This window comes from Mustelus asterias, chromosome 10 (assembly GCF_964213995.1).
Source record: "Mustelus asterias chromosome 10, sMusAst1.hap1.1, whole genome shotgun sequence".
NCBI lineage: Eukaryota > Metazoa > Chordata > Chondrichthyes > Carcharhiniformes > Triakidae > Mustelus > Mustelus asterias.
This window is the reverse complement of record NC_135810.1, coordinates 122,341,808-122,357,934: the sequence shown is the minus strand read 5'-3', so window position 1 is coordinate 122,357,934 and position 16,127 is coordinate 122,341,808. Positions and strand designations below refer to the sequence as shown.

The window sequence follows — 16,127 nt, the reverse complement described above, 5'->3', positions numbered from 1 at the left end:
AGATCAGGGGTTGAAGCAACAGAACGGTAGGGGACGGGGGCAGCCATCCTTGGGAAACAGCTCAGCTAGAGATTAAGTGCTGAAGGCAAAAGCCAGTTTGCATAAAAGATGGTTTCCTTCACTGAACCGAAGACCATTCCCAAGTCCTGGTCACTTAAGCTGTAGCCTACGGTAATCACTGACTAGACTTGACCAATAAGTTTATGGTTATTTTGCGAAATGGGAGTCCCAGAGTTTAGGATTACCGAAGAAACGGATACTTTGGCCTTTTCAGTTTTTGAGGGACTAAGTGGCGGCACAGTGGTTAGCACTGCTGCCTCACAGCGCCTGGGACCCAGGTTCAATTCCTGGCTTGGGTCACTGTCTGTGTCGAGTCTGCATGTTCTCCCCATGTCTGTGTGAGTTTCCTCCGGGTGAACAAAGAGAACAAAGAAAATTACAGCACAGGAACAGGCCCATTGGCCCTCTAATCCTGCACCGGCCATGCTGCCCGTCTGAACTAAAACCCCCTACTCTTCTGGGGACCATATCCCTCTATTCCCATCCTATTCATGTATTTGTCCAGACGCCCCTTAAAATGTGAATGAGATCTCTAAAATGACCACGAAGTATTATTGCCCCAAATGTTAGAGATTACTCTACATGACTAGATGGGCTGAATTACCTCCTCCTGTGCTATGATTCTATGAGTCAATGATCTTTATAGCTAATTCCTAAGCCATTTACCAGCTTTCTTCTCATCAGGTCCATACCTGGGAGGCCTGATGGAGATAGAATCATAGAATCCCTCCAGTGCAGAAGAGGCCATTCGGCCCAGCAAGTCTGCACCAACTCAATTCAATTTCTGCCTGGTTGCTATGTCCTCCTGGGCCCTAGGAGATTTTGCTGTGTTAAATGTGCTATATCAGTGCACGTTATTGAACATGACTGGCACTCACCACATTGTTTCCTTTCCGGTTACTTTTTCAAAGGCTTGCAAAGCTTTGTCAGACGACTATGAACAAGTGCGCTCTGTGGCTGTGCAGCTGGTGTGGGTTCTCAGCCAGCTGTACCCCGACAGGTCAGTGTTACTGCATTAAGGCGTATTTGAGTGTGGTTTAGATTTGGCTCTTGCACTGAAATCCCAGACTGATCCTCCTCAAACCAACTTGGGGCCAATAGACAAAGGGCATATACTACATTAAGCAAGGGACACGTTACAAGCTAATTTCTGTTCGACGGGGGGAAAATTCAACTTTGACTGGGGCGGGGTGGGATGCATGTTGGGCGATGGGACAGAAGACAGGTGGTGGCACACCAGCCCCCTGCTCTGGACACCCGTTCCAAATCTCCTTCCTATTGGCAATGCAGTGGCGAAGGAGTAGCCTATTGACAGAGTTTGAGATTGGAGGCAGGGCTTTTTTGAATTTAGTCCACAAGCGCATAATCTCTTCCCCACACCACCCTGCCCTCCATGAAATATTTCTTAAATCAGCAGCATGTGACTAATGGATCATGGATTTATTTGTTTGTGTTTTGCGGTGAGGTTAATCTGTCGGTGTTTATGATGTGGAGGTGCCGGTATTGGACTGGGGTGGGCTCGGTAAGAAGTCTCTCAACGCCCGGTTAAAGTCTAACAGGTCTAACAAATCCTAACAGTCTAACAAGTCGGGCGGCACGGTAGCACAGTGGGTTAGCACTGCTGCTTCACAGCTCCAGGGACCTGGGTTCAACTCCCGGCTTGGGTCACTGTCTGTGTGGAGTTTGCACATTCTCCTCGTGTCTGCGTGGGTTTCCTCCGGGTGCTCTGGTTTCCTCCCACAGTCCAAAGATGTGCAGGTTAGGTTGATTGGCCATGCTAAAACAATTGCCCCTTAGTGTCCTGAGATGCGTAGGTTAGAGGGATTAGTGGATAAAATATGTAGGGATATGGGGGTAGGGCCTGGGTGGGATTGTGATCGGTGCAGACTCGATGGGCCGAATGGCCTCTTTCTGTACTGTAGGGTTTCTATGATTCTATGAGGTTTATTTGGAATCCTTCATCAGGCGAGTGGAGAGGTAGGTTCACAAACACGGCATATATAGACAAAGACATAACTGCAAGATAATTACAGATTAGGATGTGAAGAATGGTTGGAAAAGAGTCTTTACAGCGGTAAATTCGCACCTCTTTAATCCGTGATTATCCCCCTCTCCACTCGCATTGCCTGTACCTGTAAAGACTTGATTACATGTAAAGACTTGCATTCCAACCATTTTTGACATTCTAATCAGTAATTATCTTGCAATTGTGTCTTTGCCTATATATACCGTGTTTGTGAACCTACCTCTCCACTCACCTGATGAAGGAGCAGCGCTCCAAAAGCTCGTGATTCCAAATAAACCTGTTGGACTTTAACCTGGTGTTGTGAGACTTCTTACTGTGTCGGTGTTCAGTAATTAAAGTGGTTGCATGGATTGAAGGGAAGGTAAAGGGTTTGAGGATGTTTTTTCTGAGGACTGAATGTGTTGGTGCAAAGTGCCCCTATGATCATGCCCTGTTATCTTTATTACTTTAGTATAGTCCCTATTCCATCATCCAATGAGGAAATTCGCCTGGTCGATGATGCTTTTGGGAAGGTTTGTCACATGGTGAATGACGGATCCTGGCTGGTGAGAGTACAAGCAGCCAAACTGTTGGTAGGTTTTGCTCCATGACTTTTTATTACTAATTTTATGGATGTGGGCAACGCTTGTTGGGTCAGCATTTATTGCTCATTCCTAGCTGCCTCCATTTCTGAGGACATTTAACCACGTTGCTGTGGATCTGGAGTCACATGTAGGCCAGACCAGATAAGGACGGCAGATTTCCTTCCCTAAAGGACATTAGTGACCCAGATGGGTTTTTCTGACAATCGACAACAGTTTCATAGTCGTCAGTGGACTTTTAATCCCAGATTATTATTGAATTCAAATTTCGCCATTTGCCTTGGTGGGATTTGAACCCGGGTCCCCAGATCTTGCTCTGGCTTTCTGGATTACTAGTCCAGTGACAATGCCATTGCACCACTGCCTCCCCAATAATTAATTATTACATTGAGTTCTACAGCTCTGCTCCACGTGGTTACTTGTCTTAATCCCCTGTCCTTGATAACCCTTGCTGATTATGTTGTGGCTCGGTTGAGAGCTGTGTGTTTAAGTCTTGCTCCGGACATTCCCAGTACAGTGCTGAAGGAGTACTGCACTGTTAGAGCGTTGCTGCCTTTGATCTGAGATGTTCCTTCTGCCCTCTTATCTGGACATAAAAGATCCTACTGTGTCATTTTGGAGGGCAGAGGTCTTCACCTTGGTGTCTTGGCCAACATTCCTCTCTCAACAACATCACTAAAACCAATTATCTGGCCTTTATCACATTGCCTAGAGCCATAGAGGTTCACAGCATGGAAACAGGCCCTTCGGCCCAACTTGTCCATGCTGCCCTTTCTTTGAACCACTAAGCTAGTCCCAATTGCCCGCATTTGGCCCATGTCCCTCTATACCCATCTTACCCATGTAACTGTCTAAATGCTTTTTAAAAGACAAAATTGTACCCGCCTCTATTGCTATCTGCACAGGAGCTGTATGAAAATTGACTGCCATGTTTCCTACAATACAAGTGTGACTGCAGTGTAATAATATAGCACTTCATTGGCTGGAAAGCACTTTGGGATGTCCAGAGTTTGTGAAAAATTCTATTTTAATGCTAGTCTGTTATTTCTTTAGATGCTATATAAATGTCTCTTGTTCGTCTCACAGTTACACTTACAGCATTGCTGCTAATCATGCCCTTATATTTCAGGGATCCATGCACCAAGTCAGCGTACAGTTTCTGGAGCAGACCCTTGATAAGAAATTGATGTCCGATCTGAAGGTGCGTTTGTGCTTTCGTTGAATGACCTCTCCGAGATTTATATATCACGTAGTTTGCCCTGTTATTACTGGCAAAATTCCCATCCTTACTTCCTTCCTCAGCCTTGCCCTCACTATCTGTAACCTTCACAATCTCTGCATTGCCCCAATTCTGTCCTCTTCTGCATCCTCAATTTCTGCACCATTGGCCTTGTCTTTAGCTGAGCCCTAAGATTTTGAATTCTCCCCATAGGTCTCTGCACCTCTCTAGTCCTCCTTACTTAAATTCTATCTTTGTGACCAAACTTTTGGTCACCTGTCCTAATGTCTCCTTTGACTCCGTGTCAATTTCCTTGCCTGAATGACACTCCTGTGAAGTCCTTGAGCCGTTTTGCTGTGTGACGGGTACTTGACAAATTGCTGCAAGTTGTAGCATTGCATTTTCCTGAGATTTTAAGCTTGTGGGCAGTTTTGCGATCTCTTGAACTGACCGACACTAATTCTTCAGTCATTGTCACCAAAAATAGCTTCTTTGCTCACACATTCATTCACATCTCCACCCAGAGCTTGGTGAGAATGTCCACGGGGAGAGGCTGAAGTGAATTGTGTCGATGCATTTAAGGAGAAACTATACAAGTCTATGAGGGAGAAGGGAATAGAGGGTTACGATGGTAGGTTTAGGTGAGGAAAGATGGGAGGTGGCTCGGGTAGAGCATAAACACCAGTATGGACTGGTTGGACGAAAGACCTGTTTCTGTGCCTTCTGTGAAATCCTATGTAATTTTTGAGTCCTTTCTGTACATCCAACATCGTAGCTGGGTCAACATCCTCAACTGTTGCCTCACAGCGCGAGGAACCCGGGTTCAGTTCCAGCCTCGGGTCACTGTCTGTGTGGAGTTTGCACGTTCTCCCCGTGTCTGTGTGGGCTCCCTCTGGGTGCTCCAGTTTCCTCCCACAGTCCAAAGATGTGTAAGTTAGGTGGGTTGGCCATGCTAAATTGCCCCTTAGTGTCCCAGGATGTGTAGGTTAGGGGATTAGCCGGGTAAAAATATGGGGTTATGGGGATAGGGCCTGGGTAAGATAAAAAGGTGGGTTGGTGTAGACTCGATGGGCCAAATTGCTTCCTTCAGCACTGTAGAGATTCAGTAATCCTAACTACCTTCTTAACAGCACCGCAGGTGTACCTACACCACGCAGACCGCAGCAGGTCAAGAAGGCAGCTCACCATCACCTTCTCGAGGGCCATTAGAAATGGACAGTAAACACCTGCAAGAAATCCATTGGCTGCGCAGCACTTTGCAAGCATCCTGAGGACATGAAAGGAGCTTTTTTAAATGCACACTAGTTGATGTGCTTTTTATTTTGTTTTTATTTTGTGAGCCTCTTGAGATTCTGAGCTGTGGCTTTCTGGTTCTCCACACAGAGGAAGCGCAGTGCCCACGAGCGAGCTAAGGAGCTGTACACATCGGGCGAGTTCTCCAGCGGCCGGAAGTGGGGTGACGATGCCCCCAAGGAAGCGGTAAACACCTACACAGTCAACCTGATCAACTCTGGAGCCTGTGGAGCCTTCGTTCATGGGCTGGAGGATGAGATGTACGGTGAGCGGTGCCCATCTCTGTGTGGATTGTAAACTAGGGTTTACGGAGTATCGTGTTAATTATTGCCAAGTAGCTTGGAACATTTTGCTGTGATGAAAGCACCATATCATTGCAAGCTATGGTCACAAGTGTAGGCGGTGTGGGTGAGGTGTTAAACTCAGGTGGATGTAAAAGAGCTCATAACCCAGTCGACTTCTATTTCTCAAGCAGTGTCATCAATAATAGCTTATTTGATCACTCATAGAATAGAATCCCTACAGCGCAGAAGGGGCTCATTCGGCCCATTGAGTCTGCACCGACAACAATCCCACCCAGGCTCTATCCTGTATTTACCTTACTAATCCCCCTGACACTAAGGGGCAATTTAGCATGGCCAATCAACCTAACCCGTACATCTTTGGAGTGTGGGGGGAAACCAGAGCACCTGAAGGAAACCCACCCAGACATGGGGAGAACGAGCAAACTCCGCACAGACAGTCGTCCGAGGTCGGAATTGAACCAGGCGCTGTGAGGCAGCAGTGCCTGCCACTGGCGTCGCTCATTCATATACCGTTGGGGATCCTTGCTACTCTTACAAAAGCAGCGGTGATTCCACTTCAACAGTAATACATTAGCTGTGACGGATTGGAGGATGTTTCTAACTGCAAAATTTCAGAAACAGCAAAATCATCCTCAAACTGACTTTATGAAAAGTGGGGAAGTTATGCTGCAGTTGTACAAAAATGTGGTTAGATCCCATCTGGGGTAACTGTGTTCAATTCCAGGCACTGCATTTTCAGGAAGGATGTAGTGACCTTTTTTTGGGGGGTGGAGGGGAGTGCGGGGGGTGGTGGAGGGCTTGGGAGAGAGGGGGGGGTGGTCGGTGTGGGTGGTTTGTATGCAGAATGGTACTTGGGCTAAAACTGGTTAAATGTTAAATTATGAGGGCAGATCATAAACTAACCTTGTTTGCCAGTATCCAATTGTTTAAGAGGATTAAAGAATTCAACAGGATACATAACGAGAAACTATTTCCACAGGGGTGGAGATGGCAGTCCAGGACAGGTGGGGGTGAAGGTGGGGGTTTGGCAGGCTGGTGGCATAACCTTAAAAATTAGAGCCAGGCCGTTTGGGGGTGATATCAGTAACCACTGCTTCACCCTCAGGCTAGTGGAAATCTGGAGCTCGTTCCCCAAAAAACTCCTGATTTTTAAGGGGGGAATCTGGGATGTAAATGGTTGAAAGTTAGTTTATCACTTTAAAAAAAAAATTTTTTATGAGTCCACGATCGATTTTAATACAAATGACTTTGAAGAACCTTTACAGAACCATTTGCTAATTTTATTAACATGTGCAGAGAATTTCAAGCATGTTTTAATATTTAGAAGCTTTTTATGGTGTAAGATGGTCTAATGCCTGTTAGTTGCCTCGGAACGCACTTAGTTGTAAAGAACCTTCTCAAAGATCTGGATGGGCGCAGTTAACAGAATCTCACCACGGTGATTAATCCAGGGGCTTGGGTCCAGCAGAGTGTTTTTTTAAATTGACATAAAGCATTCTCTAGAATATTTGCTGACGGTTTTGTGGGATTGCTTGTTCTTTGAACCGCAGAGGTCCGTAACGCAGCCGTGGAATCGCTCTGTATGTTGGCTCAGGCCTCGGCGTCTTTCGCTGAAAAGTGCCTGGATTTTCTGGTGGACATGTTCAATGACGAAATCGAGGAGGTGCGGCTGGGTTCGATACACGCTCTGCGCAAAATCTCCTGTCACATCCGACTGCGTGAGGATCAGCTGGACACTGTGCTGGCCGTGCTGGAGGTGATCTTTTTTAAGCCTTTTGGGCTCCCGTTTCTTCCTTGTGTCCTTTGCACCACACAAGATACAACAGAAGGGTACAGCACCGAGGAGGCCATTCAGACCATTCCAGCTCTTTGATAGAGCTACCCAATTAGCTCCACTCCCCCGCTTCTTTCCCCGTAATCCAGTAAATGTTTTCCCCGTCAAGATTTTATCTAATTCTCTTGAAAGTTAGTAGCGAATCCACCTCCCTGTTGGGCATTGCATTCCTGTTCGGAATTGACTCGATGTGTAAAACAAAACTCTTTATTGTCTTTGGTCCTTAAATCTAACTCATAAATCTTAAATTTGTTACCGATCCACCTGCCACTGAAAAGAGCTTCACCTTATTTATTCTAACAAAACCATTTATAATTCATTCTCATGCCCTTCGCTGCTCCAAGGAAAACAGTCCCAACTTCTCCATGTAATTGGAGTCCCTCATTCTTGATATCTTTCTAGTTAGATCTTTTGCGCTCCCTCTCCAATGGCCTTGACATCCTGCCTAAAATCTGGTGCCCAGATTTGAATGTAGTGGGATCTAACCAGTGATGTACAAGTTCCCAGTTCAGTGGTGAACCTGCACTCCAGCCTCTTCCAAAGTAACTTGAATCAACAGGTCTAAACCTCAGCATTCCCATTGTACTGGGAACACCTCTTCTCTTCCCATTTCAATTCCTACCTCTCCCAAGAGCACCGACTCTTACTGGAATATAATGCTAAAGGCACCAGTAGTCTTTGTTATCTAACCCACGTGACCTTCCTGAGCGTGAGTTGGGGACATACCATAGAATCCCTACAATGCAGAAGGAGGCCATTCATCTCATTGAGCCTGCACCGACAACAATTCCGCCCAGGCCCTATCCCTGTAATCCCATGTATTTACCCTGCTAATTTACCATGGCCAATCCACCTATCCTGCATATCTTGAGACACTAAGGGGAAATTCGCCATGATCAGTCCACCTAACCTACACATCTTTGGACACTAAGGGGCAATTTAGCATGGCCAATCACCTAACCTACATCTTTGGAGTGCGGGAGGAAACCCACGCAGTCACGAGACGAACGTTCAAACTCCACACAGACAGTGACCTGAGGTTAGACTTGAACCCGGGCTGCTTTTCCTTTGAGCGTGGAGATTAAGGGGGTGATCTAATTAAGGTGATTAAAAGAGTTCTACCAGAATAGATACTTCCTCTGGCAGTGGGAATTTACAGCAAGGAGGCAGAACCTTCAAGTTAGAGGCAGAACCTTCAAGTTAGAGCCAGGCTGTTCGGGGTAATGCCAGGAAGCATCAACACCTGGAAACTTCCAATTCCCTCCCCCCACCCCCGTCCCGTCCCATCCCCTCACTGCCAAGACCAAAAAAATGATGTTGAAAGTTTCAAAGTTGAGGTTAATTAGTGTTACAAAATGTAGTTTTGAGTACATAAGCCTTTCTCCTATGTGATTGTTTTACTGGAATATGTTGAGGGTTCTGAGCATGTACAAGTCTTCATTGCTTTTCAGTCTGCAAGAGAGTGTTGTGTAAGCGAGACCTGTTTTACTAGTGCTCCTGTTTTCATAGTTATTGCTGTTATTGCTAAACTTCATTATTTACTTATATAAAGAAGTTCCTTCTTTTGGACAACACATTTGACCGCCTTATTTGTGGTGTCAAGTGACCACGGTTAGCTAAGGTTGTTTAGTGAAAAGGAACCAAGTTGGCATGTGGAATTTGAGATGCAGATCAGCTGTGATATAATTGAATGGCAGAAGAGGGTCAAAGGGCTGAATGGCCTCACCACGTTTCTGTGACTTTTAATGTCATCATCTTGCGATGGGCAAATAATAAATACAGTTGGTCAATAATCCAAGAACATCTTTCCTTTTAAATGGGGTTCAATGCACTAGGATTGGCAAAGTGATTCTGCTGAACCTCAGAAGAGACATGTGAAATTATTCCCCAGGGCTGCTGTTTCAGTATTTAGCTTTATTGTTTTGCAGGACTCCTCCCGTGACATCCGGGAAGCATTGCACGAGCTGCTGTGCTACACCAATGTGTCGACGAAGGATGGCATTCACTTGGCTCTGGTGGAACTTCTGAAGAATCTAGCAAAGTATCCGACTGATCGGAATTCCATCTGGAAGTGAGTCTTTTGCTGTGGTTAAATGGTGCCTGCTGATTCTCTGGGACAGGAGGGGCCCTAATTTAACCTTTGTTCTTCAATACGACAATTTTTGTTGAGAGAATCTTCGAATCGAGGAGTTGCTGGATTGGGATCTGTGATAAGCTGCTTACCACTCCTCCATCGGGAGATGTTTAAGATGATTCAAGGCGTTTGTATGGTAGGATTACCCGGGCGCTGGCTTGTGGGGCTGCCTGGAACCCAGTGGAAGAGTCCCACCCATAGCTTACCCCCTGAGGAATATTAAAGAGCCAGGCTGATTCACCTTGATATGTTGTTCCTTGTCTGTTGTATTCATCAGTTATCTCAGGTTGTCAGAGTCTGCCGTGGTGAACCAATGCTTCTTTGCTATTGCTGAGCATATCATCTTGGAACCAATTCAACTTAACAGAAACCCACCTCCCTACATTCTCAATGAGCCCTGATCTATTTCACCAGGAAGGGCCTGGTGTGATTGCGATCTATTGGGAGTAATGCAGCCTAAAAAGGTGGCGGCAGCAGATTCACTTGTAACTTTCGAAAGGGTGTTGGATTATTGGATTGCTATTTGAAAAGTCTGTATCTGATCAATACAGATCAGCCTGAATTACAGGATAGGCTTGTAGGCCTGAATGGCCTCTTCCTGTTCAAAGTCAAAGTTTATTTATTCGTCACAAGTAAGGCTTACATCAACACTGCAATGAAGTTTTTACTGTGAAATTCCCCTAGTCGTCACAGTCTGGCACATGTTCGGGTCAATGCACCTAACCAGCAGGTCTTTCAGAATGTGGAAGGAAGCCGGAACACCCGGAGGAAACCCACGCAGACACGGGGAGAACGTGCAAGCTCCACACAGACAGTGACCCAAGCCGGGAATCGAACCCGGGTCCCTGGCGCTGTGAAGCAGCACTGCTAACCACTGTGCTATCGTGCCGTTCCTACATTTATTGCTGAAAAAATTGTGTTGCTGAAGTTTTAATCATGCACTAATCAGGGCAAACGCAATGTTATATATTTAAAAGGTTTGCATGGTTGCTTTAAGAGCTGATCAGATGATTTGATGTGATGTCATTAGGGTGTTGCAGAGGCTGTTGTTTTCCTTTCCGTTTGTATTGTGTGCAGGGCAGATAACATCTCTTTCAATAAAACCTGTGTGTTAGTTTGAATCTACGTGTGCAAACCACATTCCTTTTGTTGTTAAAACCCACAACCTCTAACAGTTAGGACATTACACACAAGAATGCCAAATGTCAAATGATCACAACACTTTATAGTGCAGGAGAAAAGGGTGCTGATTTGTTGGCCAGTTGAATCTGGCTGAGGCATTGCCATGGAGAAAGCAACAAGGAACACCTCGTCTAATCGGAGTCGACTTGCCAGCCAATCAGTGCCTTTTTCTCCTGTATGATTAATTGTTGTGGTTGTTTGAAATTTGGCATTCTTGACTTTGTCCTGCTGAGTGCAAGATGGAAAGCTTCAACAACACGTTTCTCTTTTCAGCAATATTCAAGTTCTGTGCTACCGAATGACTGCTCCTCTGTAGAAAGAAGCAATTGTAGAACTTGGAGAAAGAGCAGGGGAGAGTGGAAGTAATTAGACAGCTCTCTGGCTGACATGACAGGCTGCATGACCTCCTTCTGTTCTATATGATTCTATGAATACAGAACCATATCAGTGATATTTGAAAACTTCTAGTCTCATGAATTTTAATAAGTTTTCTCCTCCTAGATGTCTCAAGTACCTTGGAAGCAGACACCCAACTCTGGTGTTGCCACTGGTCCCAGAGTTGTTGAGCACACACCCGTACTTTGACACACCGGAACCAGACATGGACGACCCAGCTTGTATCCATTTTAATGTTGATTTAAAGTGAATTTGTTCTTTCTCTCTTAGCAGGGTTAACATGACTAAAATTTTCACTTTTCTTCAAATGGGGTGACCTGCGGGGCTACACACTGGTGGGCAAAAGTCATTCTGCTCTAAAATCTCGAGATCCGATTTAAAGATTCAAAGTTTGAAATGATAACGGAAAGCACTGCATTTCCCAGTCAGGACTGGTCTGTCTCTCGGAGAAAGGCTGGAGGTTCCTCACCTGATTCTGATAATGTACCGTTCACAAATGTGCTCCTTACAGATGCTGGCAGACAAACTGTTACCACCGTCCCTGCTTTATTTCATTTGACCTATTTTCTTGACTTGTAAGACCATCCGACAAAGGAGCAGAATCAGGCCACTCGGCCCATCGAGTCTGCTCCGCCATTCAATCATGGCTGATATTTTTCTCATCCCCATTCTCCTGCCTTTTCCCCATAACCCCTGATCCCCTTATCAATCAAGAACCTATCAATCTCTATGTAGAAGGCAGAGCCTATCACTGCCTGACATCCTACAATAGGATCCTGTATCACTTGTGCTGGCTTCCCACTTTCAATGTTGCAGTTAAGCTATCAAAATATCAATGCCTCCATCTTATTCACACGTGAAGTTAAACCGAACCCCTCAGCTGGACACCAGAAGACCCCATGCCCCTATTTTGAGGAAGAGTAAGGGAGTCTGCTCCCGGTGTATGTTACTCAGTGCTGAAGACAGATAGTGAAGTAGGGAACCATACACAAGTCCTCTTTGCTGAATACTGGATTTATTTACAGAATGCATCATTACATATGTCTGCCTCCATCCTAATGCCCAGAAGTCTCTATATGTGTTTAAGATACTTCGTCAATCAATGCCCTTTGTAACACGCAGTATCTCGACCAATGTTCACCTGTCAATCAGCACTATTCAGGAAAACATCGTCTGGCCCTTACCTCATTGCTGTTTGTGAGATCTTTCTGTGCGTAAATTGGTTGTCCTGCTTCCTGTATGACGGCAGTGACTGCACGTCATTGGCTGTAAATCCTTTTGGAACATCCTGAGGTTGTGATAGACACTTTACAAAGTCAAGTCTTCTCGTTGCTTGTGGCAGAAGCCCCACCCCTCCCCACTGTACAATGCACCCAGTCCCCCTTCCCTCTGGACCTCCCCCCAATACTTGACAGCAGTCCACCTGAGTCACCCTGCAGAAGCCACACTCTTGCAATTAGTTACTATGATTGGTACTAGGCGATTGGATGGGCATTTGAAGGAAATAAACTTATGGGGGGGGATTTCACTGCAGAGTGGCAGCATAGACCCGATGGGGGTATGGCTTTCCCTTGTGCTATAATAACTCTGACTCGATAACTCAACAACCGTAACTATTGAAGGCCACATACAGCCAATCAGAATCCACCATCTTACAAACTTTTTCTGCAACAGGGTCAGCAAACATCCACCCCTTCTGACCGCCCCCTCGCTATATTCCTGCCCTCCCCCTCACCTGCTAACTATATTCTGAAGCTCCCTCTTGCCCCACAGTAAGTCCAAAGATCTCCCTCCAAGCAGAGAAGATTCTCAAGACCCTGTCTCCTATCCTCCGAGTCATGAACCATATTCTAAAACAATCGCCCCTCTCCAGAGCATAGTGTAAGGCAGCCAGTTTGCTGCATTTCAATAGGCTGTCCTTGACCTGGGAGTGCTTGAATCTGACACCAGATACTAACAATGTTCCATTTTATGACGCTAACCATTCTCATCTAGAAATCTGTTGCTGAAAAATGGATGAGGGTGAAAATACCCTTGTGTTTGAATGAATATTTATACAGGATGAGGTTGTTGTCCCTCTTGAATGTACACAGCCAAAGAAGGCCGTCCTGTGTTTCTTAACTCCGTATTATATTAGATATCGCTGTGCTGGTCCTGGTATTTAATGCTGCCAAGACCTGTCCTACGATGTCAGCACTCTTCTCTGATCACACATTCCGACACTATGCCTACCTACGTGACAGCCTCTCTCACCTGGTGCCAGCATTGCAGGTAAGTGAAACTGCTAGCAGTTGCAGATCTCTATTCAGTGCTTGTTGGGGAGCACAGAGCTGAAGACCCTGGGGTCCTGTGTTCTGCGATGAGAGATGTCCTGACTTCGGGGAGGGTGCAGGGTTGTGCAGTTAAACTGATACCAGCGATTAGATACCCCGCCCCCCCCCCCCCCCCCCCCCCAAGACTTAGATACCCCCCCCCCCCCCAAGAGGCAGAGCCAAAAAGAACCTCGGAATGTTTACACAGGAGCAGAGAAGGCTCAGGAGAAAGCCTGTTGTTTTCAAGATTTCTTTTGATATTGGTACTGAGGATCTGTGGTTGCTGGCACGGATGACATTTATTGACCATCCTTTATTGCCCTTGAGAAGATCGGCGTTAACGGACTTAACCATAGAATCCCTACTGTGCAGAAGGTGGCCCCTGGGCCCGTTGAGTTTGCACCGACTCTCTGAAATAGCATCTTAGCCAGGTCCATAGTTTCTCCCTATCTACTTTGTCCAGACCTCTCGTGATTTTGAAGTCCTCCATCAAAACTTCTGTCAACCATTTCCCAAGAAAATCCGCCCGAACCCCTCCAATCTACCAACTTAACCAATGTACCTTGTTCCTGAAAACTATTTAATTACTTTATTTATTTATTAGTCACAAGTAAAGCTTACATTAACACTGCAATGAAGCTACTGTGAAATTCCCCTAGTCGCCACACTCTGGCACCCGTTCGGGTCAATGTACCTAACCAGCACGTCTTTCAGACTGTGGGAGGAAACCGGAGCACCTGGCGGAAACCCACGCAGACACGGGGAGAATGTGCAAACTCCACACAGACAGTGACCCTAAGCTGGGAATTGAACCCAGGTCCCTGGCGCTGTGAAGCCGCAGTGCTAACCACTGTGCCCTTTCTGCATTCTGTCTAATACCTTCACATCCTTCCTAAAGTGCTACCCAGAACTGGATATGAAGTTGCATTTGAGGCTGAACCAGTGTTCTATACAAAGTTAACATAACCGCCTTGCTTTTGTGTTCTGCACCTCTATTAATAAAGCCTAGGATGCTGTGTACTTTATTAACCAATCTTTTAATCTGTCCTTCCAACTTCAGTGACTTGTGCACATATCAGGAACCTTGACTCGTGATATCTGCTTCTGTGCAAAAAGAGATTGAAGCCAATTGCAGTCCTCACATCTTATAAAGTAGCACCGTGCAGGCCAAAGTGACCAACCCTCCCGGATTTTCTAGGATACATATGAATTTTCCCTGGCTATCCCATGTCAATTAGTTATTGAGATATTATCGAAATCACCCGTCCTCATTTGTGGCTGGGTTTTCTGGTGCCGCTGAGATTAATGGGCAGAATTTTCCCAAAACATGCCAAGTGCCAGGTTCAGACTGAAAACCAGTGTTTCTCCCCAGAGAAATGCGCAGGTTTTTTCTCCAGATCCTCTGACAAGTCAAACAAAAAGGCAGGGGGGTGTGTTCTGTGCCATCATTCCTGAGGGCGGGGCCTAAAGACGCCAGCCAATCCAGCCCCACAGAGATCGAAAGGGCTCCCTGATCTCAAATTGAAGTTAAAGACCTTCCTCCCCCATCATCAGTGGCGTCAGAGCACCCCCCTCCCCACACACGCTACAATGCAGACATTCCCCCCCCGCTCCTCCCCAGGAATGCAGGTATTTCCCCACTCCAGCCTCTTCACATCCACATAATGGGAGGCCCCCAAAGGACGCTCCACCCCAGCACCCTGACAGTGCCAACCTGGTTTTAATTGTTTGCGGGGGGGGGGTTTGCTCGTATTGTGAAGGGAATAGTGTGGTGATTGTCAGTGGAACAAAGGAGAAATGTTTTCATGTGGGGGATTTGTCAGAAGGAAAGTGAATCTGCATTTATATAGCACTCTTCATGCCCTCGGGAGGTTCCAAAGCGCTTTGCAGCCAAAGAAGTACTTTTGACGAGCAGTCATTATTATTTATTGGAGATGCAGCCCTTTTCTCTATACATCCACCCTCCTAACCAGGCAGAGAGCGGAGACTGACGTTTGCAGCACCCGGTTTGTACACCATTTGTCTGCCGGTGACAGCTAGGTGGATCGCTCAGCACGATAGCCAGATCCACTCGTACGAATATTCTGGTGGGGTGGAACATGTGAAAATATTCCGATCTTTTAGACGCCTGACTTGTGGAAATCTGTGCCACTTCCAGCCCACCACTGAACAAATTGCCTAATCGCCGTGTTTTTCCTTTGCAGTTGCCAGGTAGGAAGATAGTGACTGTCTCAGATTCTACCAACCTTGCATTAAGTGAAGACTCTTCCCGGCAGTTTGTCCAGCAAAGCCTTGACCGAGTTCAGAATATCCAACACCTAGATGCCCAAGGAGCTCAGGATCTCCTGAAGTTAACAATTCGGTGTGAATTTCCAATGATACAATTGTCTGATGTTTTATTTAAGCCACATAGTCTGATCTTGTGTAGGTTATTAGGGACAGACAACAAATTCTGGCTTTGCCAATGATGCTCACGTCCCATAAAAGAATAAAAGGTGTCTGCAAAACGAATTCAGGTGCCAGACATAAAATCTGCACGCCACACTTTAGGAAGGATGCCAATGTTCAGAGGAGATTGGCCAGATGGAATCAGGAATGAGGGACTTCAGTTACAGGGAGAGACTGAGATTGCCCTTTCCACCTTCCTTCCCCATTAAGTCCTAGAGAGGATCTTCAGCCCAGAGCTTCTGGGAGGGATGTCACCCATTGAGTCACAAGCGATTTTAAAAAAACAGCATGGTGGCACAGTGGTTAGCACTGCTGCCTCACAATGCCAGGGACCCGA

At 46.1% G+C, this 16,127-nt stretch overlaps 1 protein-coding gene across 1 annotated transcript in view; it reads left to right on the top strand.

The window, feature by feature from the left end:
* Positions 1–16,127, top strand: part of ints4 (integrator complex subunit 4) — a 56,418-nt gene that overhangs the window by 19,010 nt on the left and 21,281 nt on the right. Inside the window, exons 7-15 of the mRNA XM_078222596.1 lie at positions 972–1,060; positions 2,538–2,658; positions 3,797–3,868; positions 5,270–5,444; positions 7,035–7,240; positions 9,247–9,389; positions 11,136–11,251; positions 13,168–13,301; positions 15,547–15,704. Of these exons, the coding sequence (XP_078078722.1) occupies positions 972–1,060; positions 2,538–2,658; positions 3,797–3,868; positions 5,270–5,444; positions 7,035–7,240; positions 9,247–9,389; positions 11,136–11,251; positions 13,168–13,301; positions 15,547–15,704 (1,214 nt within the window). The remainder of the gene's footprint in view (positions 1–971; positions 1,061–2,537; positions 2,659–3,796; positions 3,869–5,269; positions 5,445–7,034; positions 7,241–9,246; positions 9,390–11,135; positions 11,252–13,167; positions 13,302–15,546; positions 15,705–16,127) is intronic.